Source organism: Carettochelys insculpta, chromosome 19, assembly GCF_033958435.1.
Source record: "Carettochelys insculpta isolate YL-2023 chromosome 19, ASM3395843v1, whole genome shotgun sequence".
Lineage (NCBI taxonomy): Eukaryota > Metazoa > Chordata > Testudines > Carettochelyidae > Carettochelys > Carettochelys insculpta.
The window spans coordinates 26,004,791-26,020,534 of record NC_134155.1 but is presented as its reverse complement, the minus strand read 5'-3'; the positions used below and the strand labels follow the sequence as shown (position 1 = coordinate 26,020,534).

Sequence of the window (15,744 nt, the reverse complement as noted above, 5' to 3'; positions counted from 1 at the left end):
GGGAACAACTGAGAGAACGAGCGGCAGCAGGAATGTGCAATGGCAGAGCTATGGGTTAAGGAAACTCCTGCAGGGGTGAGCCCAGATCGGGGCAGGGAACCCTGGACTGCATGGAGCGCTGAACCGAGTGGCCTGCCACAGCTCAAGGAGGGAAGGAGCAATTCCAACTCATTGTCTACTGGTGGCCAGGACAGGCCTGTGAAGAGTTTTCCAGGCCTGGGCTGAGGAAGTTGCCTTTGTGTCTGTGCAGGAAAGCAGCTTGTCCACTTTGAATGGCAAGTTGTCCATGAGAGAAGCTGCTTCACCTTCTGGGCATGTGTCTGAGATCAGCCATGGGGGCAGGAACAGAGGGAATGTGTCTGGGATGGGCAGTGGCATCCCTGATAAGGACACTGTTCCTTTGTGCAAGGAAGGTACTTCTACTTCTGGGGAAGTTAGTTCTTTGCCTGGGCCTAGGGTGGCTGAAAATGGTGGTAAGACCCCGGGGATGGATCTGAATGCAGCTGAAGCCCATAAGGAATTGATTGTGGCTCAAGGGATCAGGACCCCTATAAAGTCAGATGGAGGTTATTTGTTGTTTGAGGGAACTCGTGAGGAAGGGACTCCCCCTGGAAGTTTCCCTGAGCAGTCTGTGGTAACTGCAGGGAATGGGAGCAAGGTAAATGAGAATGATCAGGAAAATTGCTTGTCCGTAGAAGGCAGCAGTTTGTCTGGGGAGAAGTTTGTCTCAGTTCCCGATGGCCAAGACCTGCCTGAGTGTGAAACCACTGGCTGTGCTCTGGAAGGGTCCGGAGCAGACAGTGTAAAGGTGTCTCAGGAAATGGAAGTTGGTCTGAGTAAAGTGAAAGCTGTAAGGGAATGTGAGCAGCCCTGTGATACCCAAGTGACTGGGTGTGACCAGCGTACTGGCAGTGTGGTCCTGTTCCAGGTTGCTTGCAGGAGAGGGCCAGCAATTCCCCATCTCCAGATGCTGGGAACACTTGTATCCTTATGATGGACTCCACTTCCAATTCCATGGGGAGACAGAAGTTGGAGGTGGAAGGACAAAGGAGCTGTGGGCCTGGTGGGCCAGTAAGGGATGTGGATTCTGCATCTGTGACTCACAACGCAACGTTCAGAAAGCTGGGCACAAAACAGACATAAAAACACTCCTGATCCACAAACTGGTCAGCCAACATTTTAATGGAGTGGGCCATTCTGCTAATGACTTAAGAGTCTGCGTGCTACTGAACAGGAACCGTCACACTACTTTGGAAGGAGAGGCTGCTGAACTCTCTTTTATATTCAAATTCGACACATTAACATGTGGTTCAAACCAGAATGCGAATTTTCTGGGTCATTATAGGGGCCTTTGGCATATTTGGCTTAATCTAATTCTTGACTCCCCCTGCCCTCTGCTTTCTGATTTGCTCACCTTGATCCTTTTTTTTCTGATTTGTCAACCTTGATTTCTGTTTTTGGTTCTCTGTGCCTTAAATATTGGGTCTGTCCTGGTCTGGCTATGGCCTGAGGAAGTGGGTCTGTCCCACTAAAGCTCATCACCTAATAAACTATTTTGTTAGTCTTTAAAGTGCTACTGGCTGCTTTTTTGTTCTGATAGTATATAGACTAGCATGGCTCCCTCTCTGTTACTTTCAGAAAGCAGTGTGGTATGCAAATTTCCAGACTAGCTGGGAGGGGCCAGTCTGCCTGAGGATCAGCAATGGCCCAGCTCTTGTTAGAAGGAGGGCACACCCAGAGAGATCAAATTCCCACCCCACGGGGTAAGGGGGAAGATTAAAACTTGGTTGCGTAAAGGAAAAACCTCAGCCATTTAGCCATAAAATGACAGAATCTCCAGAAGGTTCAGCCATGGTCGTGGTCTACCTAAGAGCAATGTCAGTGTACAATTGCAATGGGTTTGTTCTTGTTCCTCGCACTGACTGCTGTAACCAGTGGGTGCTGCTACCAAAAGCTGTAGAATTGTACCATGAACAGAATGTTTGGAAAGAGCCATGTAACATGTTGACATGGATGTAGAAGCATGAGTTGTGTGCTGAAGGAGTCTGTAATTCTGAAATATTGCTGTTGTTCTCTGTAACTAGTCTTGCAACCTCTCGCATGAGGAGGAACGTCCCAAACCTACTGGGTGATATGAAAGGGGAAACTGAGGCACACAACCATTTTGGTGGTCTGGCTAAATGCCAAGGATACAAAGCATTTGTACCTTTGTTTACTGGACAGTGACGGACTTCCAGACATTTGCTGGAGCAGCTGTATGGACTGGTGGGCAGATGGGCTGGGGGTCCAGACCAGAGAGGAACTGTTTCTGCTGGTGCTGCAGCAGCTGTATGGTCTGTGACTGCCCGACCTGAGAATGTGGCTGATGGAACAGAGGCTGAAGCAGGGAGCCCATCCAACCCGAGGGAACCAACGGGACTTGCCTGGCTCCACCACATGAAAGGGGCCAATGCCAAGCTCCTGATGCAGAGCCTCCCCCCGGCAGGATTATGACATGGAGGTGGTACCCATCAGGGGGAGCAGTAAGGGTACAGCTGATGCCCTGTCAAGCGGGGAAGGCCCTGAACTTCTCCAGGTCACCAGCTGAGTGACCATCCTCAGTTCAGTCTGGAAGGCGGGAGAGATGTGATGGAGTGGGGGATACGTGTGTATGTGGCTCACAGAGGGCGGGGAGCTCCTGCTGAGGGTAACCGAGGTGACCAGGTGACAACTCTGTGCTGCCCACAAATGGGAAGGTGGAGCCTGAGGGGTTTGCATTGGACCCGGGAATTGGAAAGCAGATGGTCTGGGCTGGGGAAAACTCTCTCTCTCCAGAGACGCCACAGGTTTTCTCAAATCTTTATTCCAGCTTTAATAGCATTCAAACGCACCAGCCCAAAGCCCAGCAGAGAAGAGCTCGGAGAGGCTGCAGGGAGCAGGAGGAGAAGGAAAGTGGTCCCGATTCCCAGGGAACCCGGCTTGTGCCCCCAGCAAGGCCTGAGCGGGGCAGGAGATGTGGCCCCGACACTCGCTGCCCCTTCTCCCTCCCTGCGGGGAGCAGGGGCTGGCCCGGACACAGCCAGCAGGTGGGGAAGGGCTGACTAACAGAAAGCAGCAGGTTTGATGAGGATCGCTGAGGCTTGGCAGTTCCCACTACACAAACTGCCCCAAATGATGCTTCCTTTGACGTTCAGCAGAGCAGAGTAACAAGCCGAGTACCACCAGCCCCCATTATAGCTAGACGCGCAGTTCCCACTCGTAGTGTCCTGATCCTGGTCCTTAGCGGAGAACTTCATGTTGTCATGCACGGCGTTAGCGTTGTTTGAGGCCATGGCGTCCCCGGCAGTCCCGTTGTAAGAGCCCAGCCTCAGGCGGTAGCCTCTGGACTCGTCCTCCAGATCGAAGAGGCTGTAGTCTGCGTATTTCACGGCGCCGGCGGAATTGTGGATGATGAACCTGACCTGGTAGACCTTCTGTTTGGTGATCTGATGGATGTACTCCAGCCCCAGCCAGTAGTCACCCAGCACGTTGCCAAAGCCGTACTTGTAGGTGCTCCAGGACTCGGCCCAGGTGATGGTCGTGGTGCGCTGGTTCCTCTGCAGGACCGTCCAGCCCCCGCCTGTCTCGTTCATGTCGCAGTAGACCACCAGCTGGTGCAGTCCTGTGGGCTGGATTAGGTAGACGCCGCTGGGGCTGTCTGCCGGGATCTCACTGCAGTCCTTGGGCATGGCTGAAGGCAGGAGAGAGGCTGGTTTAACTAAACCCTGTGGCATTAGGCTGAAGCAGCTGCTGGCCTTGCTTCAGCTCCATTTGGGGCAACGCCGTATGCTTGCAGGGGCAAACAAAGGCCTAGAAAGGGTTAACATGGGGGTTTGGCTCTCATGTGATCTCTGCTGAAAAGCCACATGCAGCCGCAGAGTTTGGGGTGAGCTGGGCCAGGCCTCCCGACTCCCCACCCACAGCTGCCGCTTTTCCCCAGAGGGGTTTACCCAGGGCCTGTAACACCAGCATGCCCCTTCTCGACACCACCCAGCCTGGGACACCCTCTGCCAGGCCAGGCCCTGCTCTAGGCTCAGGTTACGCTGCGGGTGCCGTGCAGGCGGGCAGGCAGTAATTTTCACCCCCAGGCGTCTGCCCGGGAGTTACCGCTGCAGAGGAAACTGTCAGAGCAGCTTGGTCGTGCCCCATCCCAGGCAGTCTGGGTCAGTTCGCCAGGACTCCCTCCTGTGCTGGAGTGGGGGCAGTGCAGGTGAGACTCAGGCTGGATGTGTGAGACAAGCAGAGCAGCTCCCAGCGGCTAAGGATGACCCTGGGGCTATAACCTAGGCTGGCAGGTAACACCTCTGCCCTGAACAAAGAGGAGGGAGGAGCCGAGCTGGGTTTAAATCGGAGGGGCAGGGAGAAGCTAGAGGGGAGAGGGAGCTGGAAGGCAGCCAGGCAGGCGAGGGGAAGCTACACCCCAGAGGGGCACCCCTGAGGCTCCTCTCCCCAGAACAGGTTGGAATGACTGTCTCTGCCGGCTGCACTGACTCTTCTGTGAGAAACTGGGCCTCTGTCACCTAATAAACTTCCTGTTCTACCTGCTGAGTGAAAGCCACTCCTGCCTGCAGATGGGGCGCAGTGCGTGGGGACCCCTGAACCCCCTCACACCTCCACACTGGGCAGTGGCACAGACAGATGCCTGGCGCTGTGTCTGCCCTGGGCAAACATGCACAGGCCGTGGCTGTGTGTGTGGTGGGTGTCTGTCTGACTGGTCCCTGCTGGATGCCTCTCTAGTCCCAGGTATCCTGCCAGAGGCCTCAGTGTGGTCAGTGGACTCACCATAGCAAGTCACTGGGTCTGTTCCCCCGTTCCCTGACGATCAGCCCCGGCACCGCTAGACGTGGGCATTCCAGGCCCGGTACCTCTGGCTGCTGGATCGGTTATAAAGGTAAGAGACCTGCCTGAGCCCCACCACCAAACTGCTTGAGCCCTGGAGCCGCTCTGCCTATGGCTGACGGGCTGGCCTGACCTGGTGTGGGCTGAGAGCCTGGCCTGGGTGGCATTGTCCACATCTGGGGGGCGGGTAGGAACCCCAGCACCAGTCCTAGCTTCAAGTAGTCCCTGGTTCAGCACCTCAGTCTCAGCCTGGCTAAGGAAGGTGGCAACGAGCCCCGTCGTACAGGCCATGGAAACCGGGCCCCATTTGTGCCATGAAAGACATGAACGTGCCCGCCGGGTCTGCGGGCGCGGGGGCTGAAGAAGCAGGGAAATGCCGCGGAAAACAGGACATGAGGCTGGGCAGTCCCAGCGGGCCAGGCAGAGCTTCTGCCAGACATGGGGACGGAGCCCCAAAGCTTCACGGGCCTGAGAAACTTCGCCCCAGTGGAGACAAAGCGCCAGGCCAGCCAGCCATCCCGGCAGCCAGGGATCCCCCCGCCTTGTCAGGGCCCCACAATCACTGAGCCTCCTCTTCCTCCTGGGCTTGGCCTTCGGCAGCGCTGGAACCACAGAGCTCTTCTCCGCAGCCCATCACACAGCTCAGAGGGCTCCAGCCCCGGGCGCACCGGCCAGCTCAGGCCAGAGACCTTGCAGGAGGCCCTGGCTGGCGCAGGCCTGAGGAAGGCCGCTCCGCCCTTGCAAACAGCGCGGGGGAAGGCTGGCACTGGCTGCTGCAGCCATCGCCTTCCGTTCCCCTGCAGCCACCTCGGGCCCACGCCAGCTGCCAGCTCAGCCCAGTTTTCATCAAGTCCTAAGAACTTGTCTGACGCCCCCATGCCGCCTGCGGCTGTCTGCCCGGCGGGCGCTGCGTCGGCAAACGGCGGCAGCCCCAAAGGGTGCCCGCGGCTGAGAAACTGCCTGCGCCATGACAGGCGCCCTCGGCCGCTGTCCTCTCCCGGCAGGGCCGTGCTCCAAGAGAAACCTGGCCTGCGTTTGCCCAGCTGCTCCAGGGAGCTTGGCACATGCCTGGCCCTGACCCCGAACCCTTTAAATCACTCACGCTGCCCAACCCTTCTTTCCCTCTGGCGCTACCAGCTGAGACCCTCTTGCCCTCTCCCTGTGGCCCATCACCCCCTCGTTCCTCTCTCCGGGGCTCCCCCCCGCCACATTTCCCCCATCCCTTGGCCTGCCGCCCCCAGCCCCTTCTCGCCTGGTGCCCCCCAGCGCACCCCAGCCCCACAGTGCCCAGTGTGCCCACGGCTTCAGCCGTAGCTTGAGGGGTGGACAGCGACAGGGCCTAGTGCCAGCAAGGCCTAGGCCTTGGATGCCCACAGCGGGCAGCTCTCCCCAGCCCAGGAGGAGGCGCCCGCCGTGGGGGACTCCAAGCATGGGGCCAAGAGCCACTGACCCACACGAACCCCTGTCACGTGACTGGATGTTCTGTCCCCCTTGCACAGTGGCACCGACCCTTGCGCCGGGCAGCCCAAGTGAGCTGTGTCCTGCACGCCGGCGATGCTTTGTTACGTGCGTGTCTGCGCCAGGCCAGCCTGTGACCCCCCCACCAGCACGATGGGCTTCAGACGCAGACGCAGACGTCGACAACTCAGCTCAGCAATGTGGGGCTTGTCCAAGGACTGGTCAGGGGACCTGGGCTGGAATCAGCTGCCCAGACATCTGTCCCACCTGCCCGGTACATGGGCCGGGGCGGGCGAGCAATGGCGTTTGGCCACAGCGGCTCACCTGGGGGAGCTGACATTGCCCCGCCAGGGCCGAAGGGAAGGAGAAAGAACTTCCCCCTCCGTTTGGAAAACTGGAAGAGGGGCCCTGGCCACGTCGCTCTGGGCTTCGTGCCGTCCTCAGGGCTCTGGCCCGGGGACCCACCCGCCAAAGGTGTTGCAAAGACATTCGAGAATCAGCATCACTGGCTGCCTCAGTCGCTGTGGCTGACGTGTGTAATGTGTCACTGGACCACTTCTTCCCTCTCACCCAGTTCCCCCTTTCCTTGGGAAGTGACCTTCAGATGCCGAGAGCTGACGGGCTTGGCACCCGCGCGGTGATTCGGGTAAGATCCAAGCGTGTATTGACCAGGAACTGAGGGGCTGGACCCTTTGGGGCCCACCAGAATCTGTGTGGGGCCCGGGTGAGGGTGGGTGCAGAGGGAATCTCCCCGGGAGAGGGCGGAGGGGCTGGCACAGAGGGCGTCTCCCCGGGAGAGGGCAGAGAGGCTGGCACAGAGGGCGTCTCCCCGTGCGAGGGCGGAGGGGCTGGCGCAGAGGGCGTCTCCCCGTGCGAGGGTGGAGGGGCTGGCGCAGAGGGCGTCTCCCCGTGCGAGGGCGGAGGGGCTGGCACAGGGGGCGTCTCCCCGTGCGAGGGCAGAGGGGCTGGCGCAGGGGGCGTCTCCCCGGGCGAGGGCGGAGGGGCTGGCGCAGGGGGCGTCTCCCCGGGCGAGGGCGGAGGGGCTGGCACAGGGGGCGTCTCCCCGGGCGAGGCTGGAGGGGCTGGCGCAGGGGGCGTCTCCCCGGGCGAGGGCGGAGGGGCTGGCACAGGGGGCGTCTCCCCGTGCGAGGGCAGAGGGGCTGGCGCAGGGGGCGTCTCCCCGGGCGAGGGCGGAGGGGCTGGCCCAGGGGGCGTCTCCCCGGGCGAGGGCGGAGGGGCTGGCGCAGGGGGCGTCTCCCCGGGCGAGGGCGGAGGGGCTGGCACAGGGGGCGTCTCCCCGGGCGAGGCTGGAGGGGCTGGCGCAGGGGGCGTCTCCCCGTGCGAGGCTGGAGGGGCTGGCGCAGGGGGCGTCTCCCCGTGCGAGGGCAGAGGGGCTGGCGCAGGGGGCGTCTCCCCGGGCGAGGGCGGAGGGGCTGGCCCAGGGGGCGTCTCCCCGGGCGAGGGCGGAGGGGCTGGCGCAGGGGGCGTCTCCCCGGGCGAGGGCGGAGGGGCTGGCACAGGGGGCGTCTCCCCGGGCGAGGCTGGAGGGGCTGGCGCAGGGGGCGTCTCCCCGGGCGAGGGCGGAGGGGCTGGCGCAGGGGGCGTCTCCCCGGGCGAGGGCGGAGAGGCTGGCACAGAGGGCGTCTCCCCGGGCGAGGGCGGAGGGGCTGGCACAGAGGGCGTCTCCCCGGGCGAGGGCGGAGGGGCTGGCGCAGGGGGCGTCTCCCCGTGCGAGGGCAGAGGGGCTGGCACAGGGGGCGTCTCCCCGGGCGAGGGCGGAGGGGCTGGCGCAGGGGGCGTCTCCCCGGGCGAGGGCGGAGGGGCTGGCACAGAGGGCGTCTCCCCGGGCGAGGGCGGAGAGGCTGGCACAGAGGGCGTCTCCCCGGGAGAGGGCAGAGAGGCTGGCACAGAGGGCGTCTCCCCGGGCGAGGGCGGAGAGGCTGGCACAGAGGGCGTCTCCCCGGGCGAGGGCGGAGGGGCTGGCACAGAGGGCGTCTCCCCGGGCGAGGGCGGAGGGGCTGGCGCAGGGGGCGTCTCCCCGTGCGAGGGCAGAGGGGCTGGCACAGGGGGCGTCTCCCCGGGCGAGGGCGGAGGGGCTGGCACAGAGGGCGTCTCCCCGGGCGAGGGCGGAGGGGCTGGCGCAGGGGGCGTCTCCCCGTGCGAGGGCAGAGGGGCTGGCACAGGGGGCGTCTCCCCGGGCGAGGGCGGAGGGGCTGGCACAGGGGGCGTCTCCCCGGGCGAGGGCGGAGGGGCTGGCGCAGGGGGCGTCTCCCCGGGCGAGGGCAGAGGGGCTGGCGCAGGGGGCGTCTCCCCGGGCGAGGGCGGAGAGGCTGGCGCAGGGGGCGTCTCCCCGGGCGAGGGCGGAGGGGCTGGCGCAGGGGGCGTCTCCCCGGGCGAGGGCGGAGGGGCTGGCACAGGGGGCGTCTCCCTGGGCGAGGCTGGAGGGGCTGGCGCAGGGGGCGTCTCCCCGGGCGAGGGCGGAGGGGCTGGCGCAGGGGGCGTCTCCCCGGGCGAGGGCGGAGGGGCTGGCGCAGGGGGCGTCTCCCCGGGCGAGGGCGGAGAGGCTGGCACAGAGGGCGTCTCCCCGGGCGAGGGCGGAGGGGCTGGCACAGAGGGCGTCTCCCCGGGCGAGGGCGGAGAGGCTGGCGCAGGGGGCGTCTCCCCGTGCGAGGGCAGAGGGGCTGGCACAGGGGGCGTCTCCCCGGGCGAGGGCGGAGGGGCTGGCGCAGGGGGCGTCTCCCCGGGCGAGGGCGGAGGGGCTGGCACAGAGGGCGTCTCCCCGGGCGAGGGCGGAGAGGCTGGCACAGAGGGCGTCTCCCCGGGAGAGGGCAGAGAGGCTGGCACAGAGGGCGTCTCCCCGGGCGAGGGCGGAGGGGCTGGCACAGAGGGCGTCTCCCCGGGCGAGGGCGGAGGGGCTGGCGCAGGGGGCGTCTCCCCGTGCGAGGGCAGAGGGGCTGGCACAGGGGGCGTCTCCCCGGGCGAGGGCGGAGGGGCTGGCACAGAGGGCGTCTCCCCGGGCGAGGGCGGAGGGGCTGGCGCAGGGGGCGTCTCCCCGTGCGAGGGCAGAGGGGCTGGCACAGGGGGCGTCTCCCCGGGCGAGGGCGGAGGGGCTGGCACAGGGGGCGTCTCCCCGGGTGAGGGCGGAGGGGCTGGCGCAGGGGGCGTCTCCCCGGGCGAGGGCAGAGGGGCTGGCGCAGGGGGCGTCTCCCCGGGCGAGGGCGGAGAGGCTGGCGCAGGGGGCGTCTCCCCGGGCGAGGGCGGAGGGGCTGGCGCAGGGGGCGTCTCCCCGGGCGAGGGCAGAGGGGCTGGCGCAGGGGGCGTCTCCCCGGGCGAGGGCGGAGAGGCTGGCGCAGGGGGCGTCTCCCCGGGCGAGGCTGGAGGGGCTGGCGCAGGGGGCGTCTCCCCGGGCGAGGGCGGAGAGGCTGGCACAGAGGGCGTCTCCCCGGGCGAGGGCGGAGAGGCTGGCACAGGGGGCGTCTCCCCGGGCGAGGGCGGAGGGGCTGGCGCAGGGGGCGTCTCCCCGTGCGAGGGCAGAGGGGCTGGCACAGGGGGCGTCTCCCCGGGCGAGGGCGGAGGGGCTGGCACAGGGGGCGTCTCCCCGGGCGAGGGCAGAGGGGCTGGCGCAGGGGGCGTCTCCCCGGGCGAGGGCGGAGAGGCTGGCGCAGGGGGCGTCTCCCCGGGCGAGGGCGGAGGGGCTGGCGCAGGGGGCGTCTCCCCGGGCGAGGGCAGAGGGGCTGGCGCAGGGGGCGTCTCCCCGGGCGAGGGCGGAGGGGCTGGCGCAGGGGGCGTCTCCCCACGGCGGCGCGGGTGCGGCAGTCGGGCTCTTACCTGCGCACACCACACCGGCGTCCTCCCCGTGGTTGCAGTTGTGCTCCCCCCAGGGCTTTCGGGCGCACTCCGTGAGAGCAGCTTCTCCCCCGGTGCAGCCGACGTCGTCCAGCAGGATGGGCCCAGCGCCTTGGCCGAAGTGCGCCGCGCCGGGGGCCGAGAGCGCCGCCCCGCAGCCCAGCTGGCGGCACACGACCGCCGCGTCCTTCACGTCCCAGCTGTCGTCGCACACGGTGCCCCAGGCGCTGTGGTGCAGAACCTCCAGCCGCCCGGCGCAGCGCGTGGGGCCGTTCACCAGCCGGATCAGCGCTGGGAAGGGCAAACCCAGCGTTACCCCCCGCAGCCTGCGGCAGGGCCCGAGGCGGGGACCCAGGAGCTACCTACCCGCTGGAGGTGCCTTTGGCTGCATCCCGGTGGCGTTCGCCGCAGATCTCTTCCAGACGTGCCGGCGGGGGCTGGCCAGGCTGAGGGCGGGGGCTGCCAGGGCCACCAGGCAGCTGAGGAGCAGGAGCTGCGGGCGTGGGGCTGCTGGGGACGGGAGCAGACAGAGTGAAGCATCAGCCCCCTTCGCGGAACCACCCGGCAGCACGTTGCTGCTCGGGGCGCAGTGATGGGCCAAGTGCGCTCTCGGCACGGGCGGCTCTGAGGGGGGCGGGGCTCTCCAGCTGGCACTCGGCCTCGCTGGGCACCAGCCTGGCGGCGTCTCATGGGTAACACAGCAGCGAGCGTCCACCGCCCCCCGGATTCGCCCTGGGAAATGTGGTTCCCGCGCCGCCCCGAGGGGTGAGTCCCCCCGGCGGCTGGGGGGTCTCAGCCGCGCTCCCAGCAGATCGGGCGGGCTGCGGGTGTCGGTTTGGTTCCCGAGCCTCGCAGGAGTGCGCCCAGCGCCCCCCCGGGACCGGGGCCGGCCGGTTGCTTCTCTGGGCAGCGCAGGAGCAGCGCCCCGGTACCGCGCCTGCCCGGCTGCTGTGCACCTCGCGCACCCGAAGAATGGGGGTGGGAATTAACCCCATTAGCTCAGGGCTCTCCTGTAGCTCTGGGCTGGGCGGGGCGATCTGGGCTTGGACCACGCGAGCGCTGCAGCCCCCCCCCCCCCATTTCGGCTGCTCGCATTGCGACGAAGCCCCCGCCCGGCAGGCGCTGGGGGCCGGGACGGGCTCGAACCCAGCGCGCTCCCCGGTGCCGCCGGCTCGCCCACCCCTACTGCGTGGTGCACGCGTGGGCTGAGCCCCGCCGCGCTCTGCAGCGGGGAAGCGGGATCGGCAGTTTGGCTTGTCGCTGTGGAGCGCCCCAGCGAGGCCGGGAGCCTGGGGCCTGGCACAGGCTCGGGCAGCTGCAGCTGTATCCCACTCCTGGCGCCGCCAGCCGGTCTCAGCTGCCGGCTGTGTCTGGGCAGGGAGCGCTGTCCCAGTCCCTTCTCAGCGGAGGGCTCCCGGCCTTACCCCAGTCCCGGGGCACTGCCTGCTGTCCCCAGGGGCGCTGACTGGTGCGTTGCCAGCAGTCGGAAGCCCCCCAGCAAGCACCTGTGTTCTGAAGGGGCAAGCAGGGCGCAGAACCCGGGGCACACACGCCGGCACCCGCCGGGCTCACTGTCATTTCATGGCCCCCGGCGGCCAAAGGCTGCCCAGCTCCTCCGCAGGGTGGGCGCTACCCGCAGGCAAAGGGCGGGCTGTTGGCTGGGTCGGGAACCCCGGCAGGTGACACCCGGCCTTGTAGTATCAGACGCTCTTCCTTGGGCTGTGGGCTCTGGAGAAGCCACTTTCCCCCAGGACAGGCAGGTGTCCCGGGGCCAGTACCCCTGAAGCTGCTCACACCCGCAGGGACGCCCCCTAATCGCAGCCCGCCCCTCGTCGGGTTCCCAGCACGCGGCTCCTCCCACGCGCGACATAACCGCCTGCCCACCGTGCTACACAAACCACACGCACGCTCACGAATCACGCGTGAGCCCCCTCCCCTGCCCTGCCCTGCTCAGGGCAGGTAGCCCCAGGCCAGGGGGCCGGCAGCCCCTCTGGGCCCTGGGCGAGGTGTGGGGGGCTGCCCCATGTCCCAGGAGGGGCAGGGCCTCGGGCAGCCGGGGCGGGGCTGGGGCAGCCAGCCCTCAGCAGCACCCAGATTGGAGCACAGAGCTCCAGCTGCCATGTGAAGGGCACAAGGCTCTGGCAGCAGCCGGCAGCCCTGGGCCCTTTTCCATCACCAGGCCTCAGGGCAGATGTCCCCCACATTGTTGGACCTGCCCTGGTCCCACCCATCTGCCCGAGGACCTTCCCCTGCTCTGCCCTTTCCCTGGCCCTGAGCCCCACCATGTTTGGAGGTGCCCTGCTCAAGCCACCCCAGGCCCTGCTCTCCGCCTGGCCTGAGACCTGCTCACCAGCCAACCTGCGCCCACTGCCCGAGGCCACTGGCCTGCCCTGGGCTGCCCAAGCGTGAGCCTGCAGCCAGCCAGCCTGATCAGCAGCTACCGGGAGTCCTGGCCTGCCGGCTGTGCCAGGCACAGACCATGGCCAGCCTGGGCTCTGGGCTAGCAGTGCAGCTGCCCCGCCCCAGCCCCACGGGCTTTGGGCACAGGCTGAGTGGGGCGGGGGGGGGGAACAAGTGCAGTGTGGGGTCCACAGGCACAGAGTGGGGCACAGGAGCGGGGCCTCAGGGCGCAGCGTGGGCAGGGCCAGGCCAGGCTGCTCTGGGGGCACTGCCTAGGCAAAAGCCAGGCCGGCACTGGCTGCCCGCGCCCGGCGCCCAGACTCACCCATGCCGGCTCTGTGCGGACACCGCGGCGCTGGAGGCTGTGGCAGGGGCAGGCTGGCAGGAGGGGAGCTGCACGCAGCATGTATAGCTCCCTCCTTCCCAGGGGTGGGGCGCTGCCTGGCCCTCCCCGCCGGCCCCACTGGGCCCCTGGGCTCCGGGCTGCTGGTTTCATGGTGTATTTGCTCTGGGGGCTGGTGGCTCCAGGGTTTATTTGCTCTGTGTAGCTCAGGTGATGCCCTGAGGCCCGGGCTGTCATACACCTGCTGGGAAGGGCACGGTGCTATCTGGGGCTATCGGAGTCCTTGGCACAGCCCAGGTGTGCAGCGGCCAGCGCCGAGGTGGGGCTCTCTCGGGAACCCGGAACCAGCTCGGTAAGCAAACACCGGAGGCTGTTCACAGCTTCCCGAGAGCCCCCCCGCCCCAGGCCACTGGGCGGTCCCGGATCTCCAGGCCGCGGAGGCGAGCGGCGCAGCTCGGCAGCTGCAGGACACGAGGTGTTCGCGGCGGAACGCGCAGTGTGAGCTGCAGCCGGGCTGTTCTAGGGGCCCCCTGCGGGGCTGTGCCCCCTGTGCCCGGTTTGCCAGAGCTGCGATTGGAACCGTTGCCCCGTATAACCCACCAGCGTTGGCTGCGCGGCTGGACGGGGGGTCAGGTGGGGGCTGCAGCGGTCTCAGCCCTGCTGTGCAGCCAGGGCTGGGCTCACTTGGCTGCCTGTGCAGTGCCCAGGGGACGGGGTCTGAGCACCGGCCCCTTGCTGCGTCAGGGCCCAGCTGAGGAGCAGACACTGAGATGCCCCCTTGGCTTGAACGCGAGGCTGTGGGGCTGGTGCAGGAGCAGCCGGAGCTCTTTGGGAAAAGGCCCAGGGCGTTGCCAAGGGGCTGGTGCCTGGCAGCAGAGCTTCTGCCCAGGGTCCCCTCCGAGCAGGAGGCTTCTCCCAGGCAGGGGGGAGCTGGGCTGGCTCTGGCTGCCCACAGGGCCTGGGAGTCGGGCAGCATTTGGCACCAGCGGAGCAGCTGCTGCACCCCCTTCAACCCCCAGCCCAGCGCAGGCGCCTGCATGTGCTCTGAGCTGAGCTCAGCCCGTGGCCACACACGCGGTGGGAGCTGGCTGGTGCGAGGCTCTGTGCTTGCCGGGCAGGGGAGGGCCTGGCTGTGCAGGGGCGCGTGTGAGCGGTGGTGAGGAACACAGCGCGCGTGGGCCGAGCTGTGCGGGGGGGGCGCGTGTGAGCGGTGGTGAGGAACACAGCGCGCGTGGGCCGAGCTGTGCGGGGGGGGCGTGTGAGCGGTGGTGAGGAACACAGCGCGCGTGGGCCGAGCTGTGCGGGGGGCGCGTGTGAGCGGTGGTGAGGAACACAGCGCGCGTGGGCCGAGCTGTGCGGGGGGCGCGTGTGAGCGGTGGTGAGGAACACAGCGCGCGTGGGCCGAGCTGTGCGGGGGGCGCGTGTGAGCGGTGGTGAGGAACACAGCGCGCGTGGGCCGAGCTGTGCAGGGGGGGCGTGTGAGCGGTGGTGAGGAACACAGCGCGCGTGGGCCGAGCTGTGCAGGGGGGGCGCGTGTGAGCGGTGGTGAGGAACACAGCGCGCGTGGGCCGAGCTGTGCGGGGGGCGCGTGTGAGCGGCGGTGAGGAACCGGACCTCGTATGGTGCAGCTGTTCAGTCCCCTCTGCGCGCTCTGCCCAGCCGGCCCAGCCAGGGCACGCAGCGCGGGGGAAGGCCGCGGGCTGCACGGCCGGCCAGAGGGCTGCTGGGCTGGTGCTGCTGCCTCTGGCCCCACGGGCGAAGCCTTTGGCCGCGGCAGTTCCGGGGAGCTCACCGTCGTGGTCCTCTCGCGAGTCACTGAGCTGGCGCGCTAGGCCAGGTGCCGGCCCTGGGCCCCGGGCTCTGCGCGCAGATTGCAGCCCAGGGGCTCCGCCGGTGCCTCTCTGTGCTGCTGGCCCCCGGCCCAGCCGCTCCCCCCGTGCCCCACCCATCCGCTGCCCTGAGGGAGAAAGCGGAGGACCGCCAGACCCGGCCGGCCTGCAGGACTCGCCCTCCCCGCGGCTTCACCCTGTGGCCGTAGCAGAGCGCCGGGTGCCGAGCGTCAGTGCGTCTCCCTGGGGAGCGGGACCCCCGGCCTTCCTTTGGGTTGTCCCGGGCAGAGCGAACCCCGCGGGGCACCGGCTGTCCCTGGCACAGAGGCAGAGCCTGTGCCGCGGGAAGGGCACCTTTGAGCCCGCTGCAAGCCCTCCGCTCTGCCCGGGGCAGCTCACAGCTGCTCTCCTTGGAGCCGGCAGCCAGAGGCTTTGGGGGCGCGAGGCCAGTCCTGGCCACGGCCCGCCAGCGGGGACAGAGGGGCACAGGGAAAGCTGCCTGGCTGCGCCCCTCGCTGGCAGCCTGAGACCAAGGCTCTCAAGGGGAGCCTGCACGCCTCGCCTGGCTGCTGCCCGGCCGCCTCCCCACCCGCGCGCCCTCCGTGGCCACCGTGACGCAGGCGTGGGGCGGGGCTGGCGCGCCAGCGTGGGGGCAATGAGGGTGGCTAAGTGATTGAAACTGATCCCATTTCATGCCAGGGAAAAGCAGCAGCAGCAGCACGTGCGCTCGCTGTGAGCGTCGCCGGCGGCTGCTCTGCGTCTCGGCCGCGCCAGTGTCAGGATGGTGCAGAGCCCCCACCCGGCGCGCCCACTGTGCACCCGGCGCCTGGCCGGGTTCCGAGCTGCCATTAACCCGGCCCCGCTCTGTAACGGCCTTAGCGTGCGCCGAGTCACTCACCGGGGCTGCAGAGCCCGGCCGGCCGGCGTGTGGCACTACCCGGCTCCCGCCGCGGGACCGGGGCTCAGGCCTCGACCTGCTGAAGGACTCAGCTCTCAGTGCCAGCACCTCCC

General features: G+C 67.4%; 1 protein-coding gene and 1 long non-coding RNA gene across 2 annotated transcripts; both read right to left on the bottom strand.

Annotated features, from left to right (window-relative positions):
* Positions 1 to 2,832: 2,832 nt before the first annotated feature.
* Positions 2,833 to 10,257, bottom strand: LOC142023103 (fibrinogen-like protein 1-like protein). Its single transcript, XM_075013710.1, has 2 exons — positions 10,144 to 10,257; positions 2,833 to 3,709 (listed from the first exon to the last, which is right to left on the bottom strand). The coding sequence occupies exon 2, from the start codon at positions 3,705 to 3,707 to the stop codon at positions 3,081 to 3,083; it is 627 nt and encodes a 208-aa protein (XP_074869811.1). The 5' UTR covers positions 3,708 to 3,709; positions 10,144 to 10,257; the 3' UTR covers positions 2,833 to 3,080.
* Positions 10,258 to 10,416: 159 nt separating this feature from the next.
* LOC142023104 (uncharacterized) lies at positions 10,417 to 12,905 on the bottom strand. The gene is made up of 3 exons (XR_012648113.1): positions 12,887 to 12,905; positions 10,528 to 10,671; positions 10,417 to 10,452 (listed from the first exon to the last, which is right to left on the bottom strand). It is a non-coding gene; the product is annotated as an uncharacterized LOC142023104 (long non-coding RNA).
* Between the last annotated feature and the right edge of the window lie 2,839 nt (positions 12,906 to 15,744).